This window comes from Ovis canadensis, chromosome 17 (assembly GCF_042477335.2).
Source record: "Ovis canadensis isolate MfBH-ARS-UI-01 breed Bighorn chromosome 17, ARS-UI_OviCan_v2, whole genome shotgun sequence".
Lineage (NCBI taxonomy): Eukaryota > Metazoa > Chordata > Mammalia > Artiodactyla > Bovidae > Ovis > Ovis canadensis.
This window is the reverse complement of record NC_091261.1, coordinates 80,091,442-80,112,989: the sequence shown is the minus strand read 5'-3', so window position 1 is coordinate 80,112,989 and position 21,548 is coordinate 80,091,442. Positions and strand designations below refer to the sequence as shown.

The 21,548-nt window shown below is 42.4% G+C and overlaps 1 protein-coding gene across 35 annotated transcripts in view; it reads left to right on the top strand.

Moving 5' to 3' along the window:
* Window positions 1-21,548, top strand: part of MORC2 (MORC family CW-type zinc finger 2) — a 41,687-nt gene that overhangs the window by 1,358 nt on the left and 18,781 nt on the right. For all 35 annotated transcript variants that reach the window (XM_069556957.1, XM_069556956.1, XM_069556943.1 and 32 more), the window contains 5 exons: window positions 6,597-6,650; window positions 8,726-8,760; window positions 17,099-17,167; window positions 17,654-17,744; window positions 21,229-21,337. In XM_069556957.1, coding sequence (XP_069413058.1) covers window positions 6,597-6,650; window positions 8,726-8,760; window positions 17,099-17,167; window positions 17,654-17,744; window positions 21,229-21,337 — 358 coding nt within the window. The remainder of the gene's footprint in view (window positions 1-6,596; window positions 6,651-8,725; window positions 8,761-17,098; window positions 17,168-17,653; window positions 17,745-21,228; window positions 21,338-21,548) is intronic.

Sequence of the window (21,548 nt, the reverse complement as noted above, 5' to 3'; positions counted from 1 at the left end):
GATAACTCATTGCTCGATATTCATATGGAAGTCTTTTTCCCAGGAAGTCTCGCGTTTTTACTTCTTGGGATGTGTCACTGGAGGAGTCTCGAGCTCTGTATGGAAGAACTGAGATCAGTGAAATGTTTGTTGCTAATCCAGAAGAATATGATCTTCCTTTACTGGATCAAAATTTATTTGATAGAAGGCAAACTAATTCCTTGGAGTCTGTGTATTGAGTTTCATTCAAGTGTTTGATAGGAATCCAACAAGTACTCTTCTTGGATCGCCAAAAATTGGACTATTCTATTCAACTTCTTGTCTTTCGTGTCAACAGCCAATACAGTTGGGTGATAACAAGTCTTTTTTTTTCTAAGAAGGAAAAAAGAATGAAGACATTTAAATAACAACTTGTGAGAAGAAGTTAGTTTTCCCCCTAGAAAACAGTTTGCTTTATTTTTCTGGGAAATTTGTCTTCATCCAATATAGTTTTTAATATTAAGCAGGAAGTGATAACTTGATTAAATCCATGATTTAAATAGCCTTTCCACCAAAGTTTCACAAATCATTAAATAAATGCTGTGTCCATAGTTCTTTGAGTTTGTGAAGAGATTGCCATCACTCCACTGATCTGGACTATTTCAAGGTTAATCCTTACTCCCACTTTCTTGGAGTTGATGCAATGAGGGCATCCTTGTTTAGTCTTTTAGTGCATTGATTTGGCATTTTTGAGATGAAGGTAAGTTTCTCATTTCAGTACTGGAGAAGTGGTGAGCAGCTTAATGAATGGTCCAGAGATCAGAAGAACCACCTTCAGGATTGAGAATATAGACTCTAGTTTTCAAGTAATAGTACAGTAACTTTAGTTGTCAAGTAATAGTACGATAATACAACAACCGTTTACAAAAAAGAACCACGTACTTGTGATAATGTCTGTAATTTTTGGTTTTGCTGTTTTAACTATGAAGGAAATAAAATTTTTCTGAGTAGTGAATTGCCAAATGAGAGCCTGGTTTTGTTTAGGAAGGTTCTTACTGAACTAGAGTACTAGAGTAGGGATTGTAGAGGTCACCTAGGTGTAGTTTCATGTTGCAGCCTGATGAATCTGAAATCCAACTAGATAAGGCCTCTGATCAAAAGTTATACCCATCTTGCTTGTAGCATAGCCATGAGCAGAACCTTTAGTATCCTTGTTTGTATTTGAGCTGCCACATTAAGAACAAGCAGTTGAAGGCCACTTAGATGTTCACAGGTTGTGTTTGATAAATTGAGTTCTGAGTTTTGGAGTGAGGGGCAAATTGGGAATGACAGACTATGTGATGATCTTGGAAGACCATTGAAGGAGACTTTTGATTCTGGGTTCTTGTTTTAGCTTACCCAAAGATTGTACTTGATAATAAAATGATAGTGAAAAGTGAAAGTGTTAATGGTTTGTAGCCTACCAGGCTCTTCTGTCCGTGGAATTCTCCAGGCAAGAATACTGGAGTGGGTAGTAGCCATTCCCTTTCTGGGGATGTTCCTAACCCAGGGGTGGAACCTGGGTCTCCTGCATTGCAGGCAGATTCTTCACCATCTCTGAGCCATACCATCTGAGCTACCAGGGACTGTGGCTTCTGCCAGTCACATTTAAACATGGTCAAAAATCATCTTTTTAGCAATCCTACTAGAGTAAGGATTATTCCTGTTTTGCATTTGAGAGGACTGAAGTTCAAAGATTGTTACATGCCAGAGGTTACACAGCTTCAAGGCACCAAGGCACCGCTTCAAAGCGGTAAGATTTATCTGGCCACATAATTAGTGCTTTTAACCATTAGGCAACACCAGCTATAGTCAGTTTTACCTTTAAAGGGTTTCCTTGTATATATGCCAGAAGGTTTACTTTCCATTTTGAAAGTCTTCAATCTTGGATTGGGTTTCCCTTGTGGCTTAGCTGGTAATGAATCCGCCTTCAATTTGGGGAGACCTGGGTTTGATCCCTGGGTTGTGAAGATCCCCTGGAGAAGAGAAAGGCTACCCCCTCCCTACCCACTCCAGTATTCTGGCTAGGAGATAAATTTTAGTTTATCTCAGTGAACCTCTTAAATTGAGAATTCTGGGGTATTTCATTTCTGTTGCTGTTTTATGGCTTATTGAAAATAGAACAGAGCAAAGGGAAAGAATTGAACCTCAGTTAAGTCTCTTGTTTGAAATTGGAGAATTTTCTGGGAATTTGACTTACTGTGTTGAACTGGAACCACTTGCTTGCATAAATGTTTTTGAGAGTTGGATGTATCATTTTGGAAGTGCTGGAATTTATTATCTGGATCAGACCTTAGAAGTTGTTTGCTTTTGAATGTATCCAGTTCTACCAGAAGAAAATATGAAGCCCAGAACACCTAGATAAGTTTTTGGTTTGTAACCAGTTTCAAGACCTTTATTGTGACCTGACTAGAAGTTCATTTCTAGAGGAAACATTTTAAAATTTTCAGAAAATGTGACTTGTTAATGGTAGTGCTGGTAGATGTGTCCACTGGGTTAAGTGGTATGGTGTTAACCTTCAGAGAAGGGAGGGTTTTCCTTCCTTTTTATAATTAAAAAAACACAAGACCATTTTAGGGTGTCTGATATCTATAAATTGCCATGGTGTATATTGTGAAAGAAATGACTCCTTAGCACCCATTTAGCAGAATCCAGGATAGAAGGGTGGAAATCAGCGTGATGCAGTAAAAACAGCATGGGCTTGGGAGCCAGCCAGGCTTCTGTCTGCTTCCTGGCTGTGCTCTTGGGTAGGTCTACTTATCTGAGCCTCAGTTTCATCATTTGCAAAACAGGACTAATCTGACAATGTTTATGAGGATTGTATACAATAATGTTTATAAGATAATTAGGTTGCACATAGTTCATAGTAAATATCAAATAGTGACAGTTATTTGTTCTAGTTATAATACTAGGTCACATAAACCAAAAGTTGGTCAGTGTGATAGCAGCTTGATGTTTGCTAGGCAGATTAATTTTTAATAAATTCTGGAGCATCTGTTGAAGATAATAAACACCTGCTTGGAATTGTTTTGGTATTGTTCTACATTAACTTGATTATTATATCAGCATTAGGATTTGAGGCAGGTCTGGGAAATTCTAACATGGAAGTCTTAGGTGAATTTCTTTTAACTGCAAATTGGTGATACGAGATGATTGAAATTAGGATTTTTGAATAAAAATAGCTTATGCTTTTACTGCTGTTTGGTGTGGTGGGTTTTGTGACTGCTGCTGAAAAGTCCATGAGCAGTCTAGGTGCCAGATTCAAGATGGAGTAATAGTGGTACCTTCTTCCTTTGGCAGAAGGTACATATCTTAAGTCATTCTGTTTGCAGTATTGCTAAGTGGTTGGATTGAGCAGGGTGCTTATGTATAAGATGCCTGCTGTGTATGTCTACTGTCGGCATGTTTAAAAGCTTATTGTCTCAGCCATTTGATATCTTAGAGTTGTTTTATTGATATCGGAAGTGAAGGTAGAGGAAGCTTTCAACTTTACATTTCTTGTGATTTATAATCCTGTTGAACTGTGGGTTCACACTAAATATATTAAAGCCTTTGAATGTAAAATGGTTGCCCTGGAATTTTTCAGCTTTATTTTCTAGCAGTTAAGGCAATTAACTCTGGACTGCATATCTAAGAACTCAGTGATGGGGTTATAAATATTCTATTGCTTTAAATTCAGACTGAATATAAATAGACCGTTTTCCTTACATAATGAGTAGATTTACACTTGAATTTGTCATTGGAAATGCTGAGATGCAAAGCTATTTTGATTGTGGCACAATTGGTATAAAAGCCACAATCAGTTGAGAGTGAGAGTTCGTTAAAAATCTTTGTCTTTTTCCAGATGGTTGATCTTTCTTGGATTACATGTAAAGAATCTTTAGGTCTGTGAAGAAAAGGATTTCTTTTGATCCTTATATAAATAACTCTAAACTGCTCGCTAGCAATGAGTGCATCTCTTTGAATATTATTTGAAAAAAAGGGAAGGTCTTTTACAGTTGTTATTTTTTTTTGTTATGATTTGAGAGATATTTTGAACTTTAGCACTTATTAGTAGGATCAGTTGGAGGTTTGGAGAAGATTCTGAGTGTCTCTGACCTTAGCAACAGTTGTCGCAAAAGGCCCCTTTTATGATGTGTCAGTGTCCATCATAAAAGCACCCCTTAGCTACACTTAAGACTCTTCCCTGGTGGTTCAGACGGTAAAGCCTCTGTCTACAATGTGAGAGACCTGGGTTCGATCCCTGGGTTGGGAAGATTTCCTGGAGAAGGAAATGGCAACCCACTCCAGTCCTCTTGCCTTGAAAACCCCATGGACGGAGGAGCTTGGTGCAGGCTACTGTCCATGGGGTCGCAAAGAGTTGGGCACGACTGAGTGACTCACTTGGCTTCACTTAGCTACATTTAAAGATACATTGAAATCTGTTTTGTGGAACAGCATTGATACTGTATGGAACAACAAAGACATTTGGAATGTTTTTAGATTCTAAATATACAAAGCAGTTTCTAATTGTGTAGAAAACAGTGAAAACTTAGCCAGAAGTGCTTTGTCCTTTCCTTTTTGAGATCTTACTGGATTCTGAATGCCTTTAATTTTCATGCGAAGTGCCAAAAAATAGGTTTTGTGAGAAGTTATTGCTATATCTGTTTTTTTTTTTTTAATTTCTTTGCCTGGATGGCAGAGGTATCAGAATTAGTTTTCCAGATTATTCATATTCACCAGTGTCACTACCATAGGCCAGATACTTCATTCTTCCTTTATTTCTACACACAAATTGTAGTTTCAGATTGTATTCTCATGTCCTCCACCCCTGCCCTAGGAGCTTATTTCTGAGATTGCTTGAATTCAAGGAAATGAGAAGTATTGCAGTGGAATTTGTTATTTTACATTTTAACCTTCAGAAATTTTTTAAATGTATAGAAAACTAATTCACTTCACAAGTTACTTAGTCACTACAAAGACAGGAAGATGATTGGTTGAAAGCTTTAGAGCAAATACTAGTTTTTACTTTTAACTTGTATTACTTTCAGCAAATCAGTTTATTTAATCTTCCCACTCATTTCTCGCAATTTAATGCATGGAGTAATATGCAGAAAAGTTTCTGTTTCTTCAGTAGATAATTTGAAGAATTGAGGGTGATAATTTTAGAGACAAAATTTTTTGAATAATTAAAGATATGGATGTTTTATGCAGGGTTTTTCCTTGCTAAAATTTTTTTATTTCATGTAAAATAATTAAGAATTAGATTTAGAGGAATTTGAGGTCTTTTCAGGGAAATTGGAGATTAAATTTCTACTTTTTGTTAAAGCATGGTTCTTCATTTGGATCAGCAACAGATATATTCACTGTTCTCATGGGAAAAAGTTCTTCCTAAAATTCCAAGGACTAGTAGTTTTAATTTTAAAAATTGCATTTATAAAAATTTGAAGATGTATTTGAGGAAAAAACTGTTCCTGGACAGTTGAGTTTTGGGTATTTATTTTATAAACAAGTGTTTTACAATTTGTTTTGAACAATACAGTAAGTACTCACAAATCCTAGATGCTGGCTATTTAATATTGGTATATTCTAAATATATATAGAAATTTTCACTTTATTGACTGAAACTTTGTATACAAAAAAATTAACTGGAATAATATGTTCTTTTTTACATTATGATAGTAATATATTATGTGGATTAATGCTTACAAAATAAGAGTTTCATTATTTCCCTGGTAGTCCAGTGGTTAAGACTGCTCTTCCATTGAAGAGGGCACGGTTTGATCCTTGTCAGGGAACTAAGATCCATGTTTGCACCACAGGGCCAGAAAAAAAAATTTCTAGGTGTTTCTAGGTTAATGCATCTAGTTTTATATCTAATGAGGACTATTATGGGAAATAGCACAAATTAAAGGTGTAAGTAGAGGAAAACATGCATAAATACCATCTTTATTGTGCTCTGAATATGGTAATTGGGAATTTATCCTACCTAAATTTTGAGCAGCCTCCTAGAGGAGAAGATGACCATTGGCTATCCTTCTGGAAGGGACTGACTTGAGCAAGGATCCTAGGAGACCACACCAAACCTTTTTCTTCTTAGGAAGGGGTTGTTCAAGAGTATTATGGATTCCTTTATGTGGAGAAAGTTTTGGTTTTGGCCAAAATCAGGGAGCATCAAAAACTAGATTATTTTCTCCTTTCTCCTCACCTTCAAGTGGAGCATTTTTGCATATACATTGCACAAGACTGAATGGTTTTTCACCAGTAAATCATCACAAAAGGTATTGGTAAAGCTAAATGGTAATGAGTTCTCCATTGAGTGTTCTTAGAGATACGCAGAAACTGACAGCCGGTAAAGGCAATGATAAATAAAATATAGATATTTTTCCAGGTAGAATATGAATAGTGAAAAACATTGCTTTAGCACCAGTACATCTGAGCTCTAGAACGACTTGAATTGTGGAGAAGTTTAAAACTTGAATAGTGTAAATTGATGCAAGTAGCAATTTTAGTTTTTTCTCCAAAAAACCGTTTAAATATTTTATAACCTTAACATTTTATTAGGAACTATAGCTTACTTCATAATTTCTTTTGCTGATTCTTAATATTTATCATTTCAGAACCACTCATGAATTCTTGTTTGGTGCTCTTGCTGAACTAGTTGATAATGCAAGGTATGTAGTCTTCAGGTGTGCAGTCTGTTCTTGAAAACTTTTTGGGTTTTTGTGATCTCTGAAGACTTGGGAGGAAGGCAGTTCTTTTGCATATGTGACTCACTCCTAGGAGGCATCTTACCCAAAAAAGCACTTTAAATAGCACATTGATTGATAATCCATTCATTTCTATGTTGCAGACTAAAAATAGTGAACTTACAACCTCCAAAGCTACCTTCCCTGTGTATTAGAACAAGATGATTGTTGTGAAACACGGGGAATTAAGATAAAAACTTAGGGATCTAATTACTAGGACAAACTGTGTTTTAATTTGTGCTACCAGGACAATAAACCATCTAATGTCTTTAAAATTCTTTCAGAGTTCTGTGTCTTCCCAAAATGTCCAGTCAGCCCTCTGTATCTGCAGGTTCTGCATCTGTGGATTCAAGGAACCACAGATTGAAAGTATTGGAAAAGTTCCAGAAGGTTCCAAAGGCAAAACTTGAGTTTGCTGTTTGCTTGCAACTATTTACATAGCATTTACATAGTGTTAGTTATCATAAGTAACATAGAGATGATTTGGAGTAAACAGGAGGATGTGCATAGATTATATGCAAGTACTACACAATTTTATAGAAGGCAGTTGAGCATCTGCAGATATTGTGGTCCTTGGTGGTCTTAAAACCAGTCCCCTGTGGATACTAAGGAGTGAGGGTATTTTGTTGTCAGATGAGACTAGTTGATCAGAGCATCTTCCATTGTTAACAGCTGTGCTTGGAAGAAATCCTTCTTCAGCACAGTGTTATAATGAGTTCTTAGTGATACAAGCCTCTAAAAGTTACTGTGCAAGACTGAGAAGAAGTTTGGGTTGGTTCAGGGATAGTGAAGTTCCTAATCAAAAACCTGCCTGTAATTATATCACAGATTTCTGAATGCAAATGTAAAATTCAGACATGGTGTTTATTGACCGATATGACTAATGAAGAAGAAGATAAGAGTTGACAAAAGTGCTTCCTAAGCAGATCTCCAGTTAATGACATAATGGTGATTGTGTCTACCTGTGTCTATACTGTAGATCTATACCGTTATACCTTTATTGTTATTATTTACTAGTTAACAACTTGTTTAACCTGAAAAGCCCCATTTTCAGTGTTTTTCAATTGTTTCAATCCTGGTTGACTCATAATTTTTATATTTAAAAATGTTGTAGCTTGATGGAACTGTGTTTGAATTTGCCACTTGTTTAGTGATACTACAGTGGGTTTTGGCAGGCTGCTTTTTTATATATTATATGGTGAACTGGAGATTGCCTGGGAGTGTATGTTCCTGCTCATACACATACTTTGCCAATCTCTTCTATTTTTGAAATGTTTTTTTATGTTTTGGGGAATAAGTACCTGTAGAGTTGTATGGATTTGAGTGGATTTTGCATTTAAAAGCAGTGAAACTCAGCGCCTCATTTTCTTTGCCTGCAGTTGGCAGAATTGGGCTAGATGACTTTCAAGCCTTTATGGAAGACTTCACTGATGACTGAGCCTTCATTTCAGCTGATGACTGGAGCCTAATGGGGTGCCCCAAACTTCTTTCAGGTTTAGGGAGGATAAAATTACGGGCTCATGAATCAGTGTACTGACTGTAGTGTGCATACTATAAGACCTGATTTTCTTAGGCTTTGTGGCAGAGTATTATTTTCCTTTTTTTCTCAGATCTTGGTGAGGAAGAACAGTGGATGAGATATTGGAACATTGTTTATGATTGCAGTCAAACGAGTGATTGGAGTCAATTAGTGTGTAAAGGAATGTTCTTATTTATCCTCTAGCTGTTTTCACTGTGAAATTTTTATTTAAAAAAGTGTATGCAGACCCTGTGTATCTTGTGGTGGTTTTAAATAGTTCGAAGCTCCAGAGGTGTTTCACAGACATATAAGGAAAAGTGTGTTACCAAATGTAAAAGTATATCTTTAATGTATATAGAATTTCTTTTATGATTTCCTGAAAATAGATTCAAAATAGTATGTATCCCACTCAATACTGTGCATCTTGATGGTTATACTTCATATTCTCATTTGAATATTGATTTTTTCCCCAACTTTGCAGAGATGCTGATGCCACAAGAATTGATATTTATGCAGGTAAGACAGATACCAGTCTTCTTCCTCATGCCCAGTTCCCAGAAGAATTTACTGTTGTGCCTAAAAATAAATGAGTGGGAGATAACTGGTTTCTGGAGTCTGGGTAGAAAACCTGATTACTCCAGGTATTAGGCAGAACGGGGTAGCCCTGATGAGGTGTGAAATAGAAATCAAGAATATTGGTACTAAGGGAACTACTACGAGGTGCCCAGATCTATCAGTCAGTTCAGTTCAGTTGCTCAGTCATGTCTGACTCTTTGCAACCCCATGGACTGCAGCACACCAGGCCTCCCTTTCCATCACCAGCTCCTGGAGTTTACTCAAACTCATGTCCATTGAGTTGGTGATGACATCCAGCCATCTTATGCTTTGTCTCCCCCTTCTCCTCCCACCTTCAGTCTTTCCCAGCATCAGGGTCTTTTCAAATGAATCAGCTCTTCACATCAGGTGGCCAAAGTATTGGAGTTTCAGCTTTGTCATCAGTCCTTCCAATGAATATTCAGGACTGATTTCCTTTAGGATGGACTGGTTGGATCTCTTTGCAGTCAAAGGGACTCTCAAGAGTCTTCTCCAACACTACAGTTCAAAAGCATCAGTTCTTCAACGCTCAGCTTCCTTTACAGTCCAGCTCTCACATCCATACATGACTACTGGAAAAACCATAGTTTTGACTAGATGGACCTTTGTTGGTAAAGTAATGTCTCTGCTTTATGCTGTCTAGGTTGGTCATAACTTTTCTTCTAAGGAGCAAGCGTCTTTTAATTTCACGGCTGCAGTCACCCATCTGCAGTGATTTTGGAGCCCCCCAAAATAAAGTCTCTCATTGTTTCCACTGTTTCCCCATCTATTTCCCATGAAGTGATGGGACTGGATGCCATCCATGATCTTAGTTTTCTGAATGTTGAGTTTTTTTTTTTTTTTTTTTTTGAATGTTGAGTTTTAAGCCAACTTTTTCACTCTACTCTTTCACTTTTATCAAGAGGCTCTTTAGTTCTTCACTTTCTGCCATAAGTGTGGTGTCATCTGCATATCTGAGGTTATTGATATTTCTCCCAGCAATCTTGATTCCAGCTTGTGCTTCACTGAGTCCAGCGTTTCTCATGATATACTCTGCATATAAGTTTAATAAGCAGGGTGACAGTATACAGCCTTGACCTACTCCTTTTCTGATTTGGAACCAGTCTGTTGTTCCATGTCTAATTCTAACTGTTATTTCTTGACCTGCATACAGATTTCTCAAGAGGTAGGTCAGGTGGTCTGGTATTCCCATCTCTTGTAGAATTTTCCACAGTTTGTTGTGATCCACACAGTCAAAGACTTTGGCATAGTCAATAAAGCAAATGTTTTTCTGGAACTCTCTTGCTCTTTCTATGATCCAGATATTGGCAATTTGATCTCTGGTTCCTCTGCCTTTTCTAAATCCAGCTTGAACATCTGGAAGTTCACGGTTCATGCACTGTTGAAGCGTGGCTTGGAGAGTTTTAAACTTTACTAGCATGTGAGATGAGTGCAATTCTGTGGTAGTTTGAGCATTCTTTGGCATTGCCTTTCTTTGGGATTGGAATGAAAACTGACCTTTTTCAGTCCTGTGGCCACTGCTGAGTTTTCCAGATTTGCTGTCATTGAGTGCAGTACTTTCACAGCATCATCTTTCAGGATTTCAGAATTCCATCACCTCCACTAGCTTTGTTCGTAGTGATGCTTCCTAAGGCCCTCTTGGCTTCACATTCTAGGATGTCTGGCTCTAGGTGAGTGATCACACCATTGTGGTTATCTGGGTCTTGAAGATCTTTTTTGTATAGTTTTTCTGTGTATTCTTGCCACCTCTTCTTAATATCTTCTGCTCTGTTAGGTCCATACCATTTCTGTCCTTTATTGTGCCCATCTTTGCATGAAATGTTCCCGTGGTATCTCTAATTTTCTTGAAGAGATCTCTAGTCTTTCCCATTCTACTGTTTTCTATTTCTTTGCATGGATTACTGAGGAAGGCTTTCTTATCTCTCTTCGCTATTCTTTGGAACGCTGCATTCAAATGGGTAGATCTTTCCTTTTCTACTTTGCTTTTTGCTTCTCTTCTTTTCATAGCTATTTATAAGGCCTCCTCAGACAACCATTTTGCCTTTTTGCATTTCTGTTTCTAGGGGATGGTCTTGATCCCTGCCTTGTGTACAATGTCACGAACCTCCACCCATAGTTCTTGAGGCACTCTGTCTGTCAGATCTAATCCCTTGAGTCTATTTCTCACTGTATAATCATAAGGAATTTGATTTAGGTCCTACATGAGTGGCCTAGTGGTTTTCCCTACTTTCTTCAATTTAAGTCTGAATTTGGCAATAAGGAGTTCATGACCTGAACCATAGTCAGCTCCTCACCTTGTTTTTGCTGACTGTATAGAGCTTTTCCAGATCTGTGTATCTATTTAAAGAAAGCCAGTAGGAGATTACTTGGGTTGATGCGGAGTGAAATGAGCAAGTACCACTGATTTTCTTGATTGGAGTTAGCAGGTGGCCAGGGGTTGTGGAGTTGGTGGTTTCTGCAGCCAAAGAAAGATCTTGTTGAAGGCCATCTTAGCCCTCTGCAATCTTGGTGAGGACAAATCCCAACTTGAAGAGCTGCTGGTGTCAGTTGTACAAAACAGTTGTGTAACTGGATTGGCACTGAGATTTGCAGAGATGTTCTCAGCAGAGGAGTCAAGTAGGAAATCGGGCTGCTTTGCTTAGAATTTAAAAATACTGACAACGTCTATTGGTTTCGCCTGATTGGCTCTGCTCTTTGGCAGTGAGGTCCTTTCTTTGTTACGGAGTGTGTACAGCAGTGACAGGAATCTCAGTCATGTCATTGCCCTACCCCCCTTTTAATAAACAGCTTGCTTTCTGCCTGTTCAGTGTTCGTACCAGCACATTTTTTCTCATTTGAGTGCTAGAAATTTGGAAGTGGAACAGAGAAAGATGGCTTTTAAATCCAATTTGACTGGCATTGCCTCACTTTTGAAAAACTTGAGTATTTATGGGAATATATGGTTATCATATAATCCCTCTTTCACTTTACTGACCCATTTTTATCAATGGGAATTAGCCCTCAATAGAAAGTAATTCTTAGAACTTCCAGGGTCATATAATTGTAAAGAATATTCCCTGATACGATTTCCTTCTGCCTGATACACTTTGGAGCAAAGAAAATACTCAGAACAGTTAAAAATCAGCTATCCTGCTTAAGGTCTAAAAACCTCTATTCAAAAGGCTCTGCCAAGTGGTGAAAATAAGACTTCTTTTCTTTTTAGAAAAGAATAACAGGAGAATGGGTCATAGCATAAGAAAGTTAGAAGATGGTTTTTAATAACCCTTAGGCCAGATGTATCATTCCTGCACCACAGCAGGTCTTCCACCCCAGAGTGCTTCAGTGAGGAGCAGGAACTACCTCCTCTGGAAGAAGTCAAAGCTCTTTAAATCATCACACAGATGGCAAAGCAGAGAATAGGCCTCCACTGCAAGTGATGTGGAAGGGAAAAAATCATCCTATTTTGGAAGAATCCCTGACCAGGGATTGAACCTAGGGTCACAGCGTGAGAGCGAGGAATCCTAGCCACTGCATAGCCAGGGAATTCATGGAAAAGCTTTTTAAAAGAGATCATCTCTGCTCCTGTTTACCGCCTTTCACCTTTCAGTTCAGTCTTTAAGTCGTTTACCACCTTCGGTGGGTGGATTTCAGCAAAGAAATGCAGTACTTTCACTTGGAATGCAACAGAGCAGTTGGATTTTAATTTAAATGAAAACGGCCCAGTGTACTTTTATTGTGTGCTCAGTGTTAACTGTTGTTCTTTGGGAGGACTTTGGGAGGAGTCCAGAGAGGATGAGGTGGGGCCTTTGCTAAATTGCCATTAGAGAATTCAGTTGTTAATGGGAGACAGTTAGCACTCCACAGATGATTAGGGAACAATCAGTTGATCTTGAGGGAACTGTCAAGGTAGTTAAGGATTAAATGGTATGGTAAGCACTAAGCACTCTAGCATTTTAGGAAAAGACTTAATTTACTCAAAGTACCTTAAGATTGGGAATCTTGACTGAGGTGCCCCAACTTCACACTCTTAAACCTCAGTGTTATATTCACACATTCAATAGAAATAAAAGCTACCTCATTTTACAAGTAGGATAATAGAATTTGTTGTTCAGTTGCTCAGTTGTGTCTGACTCTTTGTGACCCCCTGGACTGCAGCAGGCCGGGCCTCCCTGTCCATCACCAACTCCCGGAGCTTGCTCAAACTCATGTGCATCAAGTTGCTGATGCCATCCCATCATCTCATCCTCAGTCATCCCCTTCTCCTCTTGCCTTCAGTCTTTCCTAGCATCAGGGTCTTTTCTAAGGAGTCGGTTCTTCGCATCAAGTGACCAAAGTATTGGAGCTTCAGTTTCAGCATCCAGTCCTTCCAATGAATATTCAGGACTGATTTCCTGTAGGATTGACTGGTTTGATCTTGCAGTCCAGGGGACTCTCAAGAGTCTTCTCCAACACGACAGTTCAAAAGCATCAGTTGTTGGCACTCAGCCTTCTTGATGGTCCAACTCTCACATTGACTTCTGGGAAAACCATAGCTTTCACTCTACGGGCCTATGTCACTAAAGTAATGTCTCTGCTTTTTAATATGCTTTCTAGGTTCGTCATAGTTTTACAAAGAGCAAGTGTCTTTTAATTTGATGGCTATAGTCACCATCTGCAGTGATTTTGGAGCCCAAGAAAATAAAGTCTGTCCCTGTTTCCATTGTTTCTCCATCTATTTGCCATGAAGTGATAGGACCGCAATGCCATGATCTTCTTTATATTTTTTTTTTTTAATGCTGAGTTTTAAGCCAGCTTTTTCACTCTGCTCTTTCACGTTCATCAAGAGGCTCTTTAGTTTAGTCTATAAAGGACAGAAACTGTATAGAGGATAATAGAATTACAATATACTATGAAGTTTTTGTTGTTAAAATATCAGGGAAAGTATTTTCCTCTCTCCCTTTCTGAAAGTAGCTTGATCCTGAACTTAGAAATCTTCCCAAACATCAAATGTAGTTTGAATTTGCCACAAATTCACATTATAGCTTAAAGAAGGGTGAGAAAGAAACCAGACTCTGGTACCCAACGCATTCCTGTTAGATGGGGCCAGACTAGAACACGCCTGTCAGACTGTTTTTATTGACTTTCTGGACTTCCTTCGATAGGGACTGCTGTGCCTCAAAGAAAGATTCCTTTTGTGATGCCAGGTCAGTGGTTAGTAAATGGAAACTTAAGAGCAAATGCAGCTGAAGTGAATACTGTTCAAACAGATTGCAGAGTATGATGAAGAACTTGACGGTCGTTCTTTTATAGCCTCTGCTGAGGACAGCGTTATCTTGTCACCTCTGACGGTTGACTGAAAGCTCCGTTTTATATCTCCTCCAGCTTCTTCTTCCTGTTCTCCCCAGTGGGAGCTGGAGGGAGGAATGTTGAAGTAATTGGGAGGAGCCAGACTTGGTCATATAGGGGAAGCTTAGATGGGCGGCCTCCCACACGGTTCTGTGATCGTCCTAAGCTGCCCCCAGGGCCTGAGGCACAACTGCACAGAAGGCAGTTTGGCTCTGTCATCCTCCAGGATGTATGCTGAGAGGGGGGAGCAGACAGTCCCCAGCTGCCCAGACTCCCTCCTCTGTCCAGAACTCTCACCAGCTTCATAAAATCCTTTCCTCGAGGCTTCGGATGTCATTCAGTTGATTGATTAAAGTGAGTAGATGGTGTGAGGAGTGCACGTCCTAACTGCTGGAATGTCTGGGGGCTTTGCTGCAGGCAGGGGTGCCTCTAGTTCTTGCTGACTCTAGCTCTGCTTCACCAAGAGTGGCCCAGTCGTGGACAGTGTTGGCATCGCCTGGGAGCAGTTTAGAAATGCAAATGGAGACCTCAGGCCCTCCAGGGTGGAGCCCAGAATTTGTTGTAACAAGCTCTTCAGGTGATTCTTAAACGCCTGCTTTTGCTCGAGCTGGCCCTCTTCTCTGTCTTCTTCTTCTTAAACTCTCCTCCTTAACCATGTGCTGCAAGGGATAGTGTCCGCTGGACTGGAGGCTCCCTGAAGGCAGTGGTCATAGTGGCATTGTTCTCGGCTATTCCTTCATTACAGGGCCAAGCACAGCAAATAAATGAGTGATTGTGAAGCATCGTGAAGATGCCGTGCTGCCTGCCCTTTTTTTTTTTTTTTTACGAAGCTGAAGGAGTTACTGCTGTGTCAGCTGGTCTGTCTTGGCTGCATATGACCGTGGACCTGAACACTGCTAGACGCTTACAGGCTGTGGGTTGTTTATATGGCCAGGAGGACCCTCCATAGGTGTGTGTCTTAAACGGTATGAAAAAGATTTAAAATGAAGTCTTTGAGCAAGAAAGGGATCTCAGACCCAGTGTTAAGAGATGACTGTGTGTTAAAACAGCTTGTGAGTCCTATTCTACCAAACGCAAGGGCCTGGAAGCAACTTCCTAGGTGTGTTCAAGAAATACCAGTAATCCTTGGAGATTTTTCAGATGCACTTGGCTTGAACCACTTTCTAGCTCCCAAAGCAGAGTCTTCATGTGCATCTTAGGCTAAATCATCCAGCAAATGGCTCTTGGCTACATTTAGAACACTTGCTGTACCATGCTCTGTCCCTGACCCAGCTGAGTCTCCATCTGACACTTTGCTTCCTCCAGAAGAAAACTTTGGAGACTTTTGTCCCTTTTCTGCACTTGCTTCTGCTTACTAGATCTCGTTTGGATTCTCCAGACTGATAAAAGGCTCTGCCACAAGGAGGAATTTTCTTATCTACCAGTCAGGCTTCCAGGAAGGTCCTTATGCTTGAACTATCAAGAAGCATTTGTTAATGTTTTAGCAAAGTTCAGCCATGAAATTAAAAGATGCTTGCTCCTTGGAAGAAAAGTTGTGACCAACCTAGACAGCATGTTAAAAAGCAGAGACATTACTTTGCCAAGAAATTCAAAGCTAGTCTAGCCAGAGCTATGCTTTCTCCAGTAGTCACGTATAGATGTGAGAGCTGGACTATAAAGAAAGCTGAGTGCCGAAGAATTGATGCTTTTGAGCTGTGGTGTTGGAGAAGACTCTTGAGACTCCCTTGTACTGCAATGAGATCAAACCAGTCAATCCTAAAGGAAATCAGTCCTAAATATTCATTGGAAGGACTGATGCTGAAGCTAAAGCTCCAATACTTTGGCCACCTGAAGTGAAGAACTGACTCATTTGAAAAGACCCTGATGCTGGGAAAGATTGAAGGCGGGAGGAGAAGGGGATGACAGAGGATGAGATGGTTGGATGGCATCACTGACTTGATGGACATGAGTTTGAGTAAGCTCCTGGAGTCGGTGATGGACAGGGAAGCCTGGCATGCTGCAGTCCATGGGGTTACAAAGAGTTGGACACGACTAAGTGACTGAACTGAACTGGAAGTTCAGCTTGCTGAACAGCAAGTGATACTTGAAAATCTCTGTGGCTTGTTGTACTTTTGAAATAGCACTTCAAATTACATTAACCCATTTAAGAGGCAATTATAATTTACTTGAATCTTTAGCCTGAGGGGAGGACAGAGAGCATTTTAGACTGAGATTCCCTTGCTTAGGTAGTTGTATAAAGTTGGTAAACTGTAGCTTGGTGGAGACAGAAATGTCCGCAGTTAGGAACTAGACTCCAAAGCCAGTTTGGACTTAGCCCTGTAGTGCCGTAAACTGGCCTTCCTCCTTTTAGTGCACATGGTCTCCTGATTCCAAGACCTGCACTGTTCCTCTTTTGCCCATGTCAGCCTCATCACTGGAGGCGAAGGGCACCTTGGAAACTCTCGTTTAGCAGCCCTTTCCCTATTTAGGAGACTCTTCTATGGCGTTCGTGGTGTACTTGGACCCGGACCACTCTGAGGGACCACTTGCTGCTGTAGCTACGGCCACAGCGGGGGGGTTCTTTTTTCCCTTGGATTGGTGACCTTAGTCTGTGGGGTTTCCTTCCCGTCAGCCAGGACGCCTGGCCGCAGCTGTGCCGTATCTCACTGTCCAGTGACTGCCCCTCCTCCCAGGCCCTTTGAGCAGGTGCAAGGGGACACCAGGTGGCTCTCACTGCATGCCGTGTGGTCTCGCTCCTGGGGTGGGGGATCTTGGGTTGAATGAGGCTCAGACCTTTGATGTTTGAGAGCCTGGGAAAGAAAAGCAAACTTTCCCGTTTCCCTTTCCCCTGCTGGCATTGCTAGAAGGAGAAGACCTTTTTGAACCTAGCTCCACAGTGATCCCACCTTCCAGTCATACCCAGGTTGCTCCCCTCTGGTGGGTAACCGCCTAGTAATGGCAGCTCCTCCTTTTACAGAAAGGCGAGAGGACCTTCGAGGAGGGTTTATGCTTTGTTTTTTGGATGATGGAGCGGGAATGGATCCAAGTAAGTGATGGGCTGATTGCTTCTTTTGGGGAGGATGTAACTAAGAGTTTTTATAAAATGCTTATTGTGTTAATTTGTTTTTCTGTTGCCTCACTCTTGTGACTAGAAGGGCGAGGGCAGTCTCTTGCAACATCTCCGGCTTAATTCCACTCACGGATTTGCCAGGTCTTGTCCTAATGTGGGAGATAGGATCTGAATGGCAGCCTTAAGTCCATCAGTCTACCTGTCTGTTGACATTGGCTTGCGTAACATCCTGGAGCTGGAACTGTGGTGGCCTGCCCCGGCCGAGTTACCGCGTTGTGGTGATAGAACTAGGACCTCGTGATGGTGGTACTGACAGGCCAGGCGAGGTTTCCTCCATTTGCCTCCCAGTTGTGAACTTCCTGGCAGAGGTTTTCAGTAGACAGACAGCCCCGCTTGGATTGATTTTTGAGAGCCTGGGAAAGAGAACACACTTTGCCCTTTCTCTCTCGCCTGCCACTTCAGGTGATGCTGCCAGCGTGATCCAGTTCGGGAAGTCGGCCAAGCGAACACCTGAGTCCACCCAGATCGGGCAGTACGGGAACGGGTTAAAGTCGTAAGTATACCAGAAGCCCGCCACAGGACTCAACAAAATCAGGCGTTGCTCTCCTTGTCACTCCATCACCTTAATTCTGGAACAGGAGAGCAGTCAGGAAGGGGTGATGGTTGGGGACTTAGCAACTGATGGCCAGAAACATGAATTAAGCCAACTTTCAGTCTGCTTTACGCCACAGATGAAAGAGTGTGAATTTCCAGAACTGTCGAGGAAGGAGAATCTGTAGGCTTCTTTTAGCACTGTGTTCTGGAACGGTGCCTCCCCTCTGGTTGGAGATTCTCGTTTGTACCTGTGATTGAGGATGCTCATGGTTTTGTGTGTGCTGGGGATGCATCTGAGATGGTGAGGGTCCCCCGATGCAGCGTTGTTTCCAGAGCACCTGTCATGCTTTGTGCCAGACACTGGGGATCCAGGGTAAGAGAGAGACCCAAAGCCTCCCCCACATGGAGGGCCTGGTTGCTGCTCACATGTCCTGCCAGGCCCTGTAGCAGGAACTTACCTAATGTCTTCAGATCCCTTGAGACTTCTTTCTCAGCCACTTGGTTCCCACTTGTTTGGCATGTGGAATGTGTTGTTCTGGTTTTGAGCAAAGCCCCAAGAGAAAGGTTTCTATTTCTGAAATGCTCACTTCCAGCTGTACATACCTTTGGATGGAATAAGATTTATTGGGATTAGAGTTTGTGCAGATGGAGTTCTGAGTCATGGTTCTGGTCTTGCTGTGGAAACGTGTTGTGTTCGGCCGGGCAGCAGCATCGGTTGTGCATCTGTGCAGCAGGCTCGGGCTTGTGCAGAAGAGAGACGATGCCTCCCCCGACAACACAGACCTAATACCTGGACTTCCCACTTGTCTCTCAGTGTCAGGCACTTAGCACGTGCTGGACACTGCTGAAAACTTCACCTGGGTGATTTAGTTCAGTCCTTACCCACGCCCTGTGAGGTGTAAGTACCATGATTCTCAGCTTCAGATGCGAGAAGCAAGGTTTATCTGGATGAAGTGACTTGCCCAAAGGTGTGAAAATGCCCAGGTGTAGAGCTGAGGTGTGCACCACGTCTTTCTGATGGCAAGGCCGGAGCTGCTGTCTGCCTCGCTTCAGTCAGACGAACCAGGGTTCAGATGTGGCATCAGTCACTTACCCTTCTGAGGCTCAGTGTCCTCCTTTGTAACTTGGGATGTAACACATGTGAGTGGGTTAAGAACTACGTGCTGTCGCTCAGGGCTGTGGGTTGCCCTACCCTGGTTTCTCACTTCTGATTTTCTCTCTCCTTCTTTAATTTTTCCATGCGAAATTTTTGGCCTGATTTGGTGGACCTGGGGTAGGGTCTGGGAACCTTTTTTTTCCCCCGATGTGTTCCCTAGGTGATTCTGGTGTGGTCATCTAAGCTTCCAACCACTGATATGTCAGATGTAAGAAGCCCTGATTTCCCTTCTGATGGTAGGCAGCCTCCCCCTATGTGGTTCCTTCAGCTCTGTGGCTGCAGACAAGCCCTTTCACCTCTCTGAATGTCTGTTTCCTGCTGTAGAATATGGGTTTCTAATCTCTGACATTCTTCCTTGCTGAGCAAGTTTCAGGAGCAGATGAAATGTGAGTCTGAAAGTACTTAGAATACCAGGAAGGAAAACACACAGAAGTTGGGAGTGTTGTCATCAGCATATTTTAGTAGACTGTGTTTTGGGGAGGAGTCATTGAGATGGGGCCATCTAGTGTTCAGACTGAATTCATTTTGAGATGAATTTAGAAATTGAGAGTTTCAGGAGGAAGTGATTTGTGGTGAGAAGAGGGCTAAGAAGCAGAGAAGTCGGCAGAGAAGTGGCATTTTTGAGTGGTTGCTATTTATTTCCCCTCCAAGGTCAGGATCAAAGATAGAGGGAAGAGGCACAAAAGTGAGGTTTTGCCAAATTAGGGCATGGGCAGGCTTTGACAGAAGGCAAGCTGCTGCTGCTGCTGCTAAGTCACTTCAGTCGTGTCCGACTCTGTGTGACCCCATAGATGGCAGCCCACCAGGCTCCTCTGTCCCTGGGACTCTCCAGGCAAGAACACTGGAGCGGGCCGCATTTTGCCTCCAGTAGGCTTCAGGGAGGAGAAGGCAAAGGCACCCCACTCCAGTACTCTCGCCTGGAAAATCCAATGGACAGAGGAGCCTGATAGGCTGTAGTCCGTGGGGTCACTAAGAGTCGGACACGACTGAGCAACTTCACTTTCACTTTTCACTTTCATGCATTGGAGAGGGAAATGGCAACCCACTCCAGTGTTCTTGCCTGGAGAGTCCCAAGGACAGAGGAACCTGGTAGGAGGGCGCCTATGAGGTTGCACAGAGTCGGACAGGACTGGAGTGACTTAGCAGCAGGGAGGCAGGAGGAGGGATTGTCTGGGGGAGGGAGCATTGCCAGCGCCTCGGAAAACCGAGGAGAGACACAACTTGGCAGCCCCCAGGGTGTCTCTGGATAGTGTCCTGGAGTTTTCCCGAATGTTTGGGGAAATGGGTCGTGGCATTCACTCGTGTGCTTGGCATGCCAGCCCAGCTTGTGTTTGTACACAGAGGAGAGTAATAAGGCTTCCCAACACCATCACCGCCCTGGGGTCTTAGAGGACTAATGGGGTAACAGAAGCTGCTCAGGAGATAGGAACTGCGTGGCCATTGTTCGGTGGGCACCCCTCCGCCAGTGTTTCATGCTTTTACCCTGTTCCATATTGTTGGGAAAGGTGTGTCCTTGCCTCCTCCTCAGAAGGATTAACTCGGCCAAGTTGAGGAAGGAGCAGTTGATTCCGTTCAGACTTCTGCCTTTTGGAAGGCAGCCTCAAGGCATATTTCTCAGAAACCACTCGGGTCCTACAGCAGGGACCTGTGGCTTAATAAGTAGACATAACAATTCAAGACCCAGGTTGGCTGTGGTTATAGGCCATGAGCCAGTGGTAGGCCGCCTTGAAACTCTTTAGCAGTGATGCTTTGCCTAGTTAGCCCTGTATTCAGCTGAGCCTCAAGGTCACCCTGGTTTTTGGAGGACTTGTGAGCACAGGCATTGTGGGCTGTTCCTTTCTTCTGACAGTGCTGTCCTTAGACGAGTGGATGGGGGAGTTAGTGTCAGCGGAGCAAGGACAGGGTGAGAGCTGGATATGCTCAGCGTGGAAGTCGACGTGTTGAAGGTGTTACTGGAGTGAAGCCTGTGTGGCTGGGAGGTGCCCAGAGCACAGAAGCGATAGGCTGGTGCTGGTGCTTGGTGGTGAGAGAGGAGAGAGCCTAGTGGGGTGGGGCCTTGTGGAGAAGGTGATAAGGAGAGCTGGGCCCGTGAAGGGCAGGAGGAGGGATGTCACAGGGGAGGAAGGGGCTTGAGGCTGTCATGCTCAGCGGGGGGCCCTGGGCCCCAGGGACGCCTTCGGGGGAATCCTCCAAAGGCAGTTCATCACATCCAGAGCAGGGATTTGCTCTTTTTTCAGTTGAGCTTTTGATTCCCTGGGAAAGTAATCCTTGTCTGCTTCCCTTTCAGGGGCTCGATGCGCATTGGGAAGGATTTCATCCTCTTCACCAAGAAGGAAGACACCATGACCTGCCTCTTCCTGTCACGCACCTTTCATGAGGAAGAAGGCATTGATGAGGTGGGTCCCCTCCTCACATTCCCAGGCACCATCCCATGTCTCCCGGTTCTGTCCAGGCTGTTCTCGCAGGTCACTTGTATGCTGGGCTTGTTGGGGTTTCAGGATTGCAGCCACACCCCCGGTTAGGGGATTAGTTGGATGAATTGGTTAAGGGGTTAAGGCAGGTGTCATCTCACAGCTTCAGAGAACAGTTGTTCCAAGAATGAGGCAG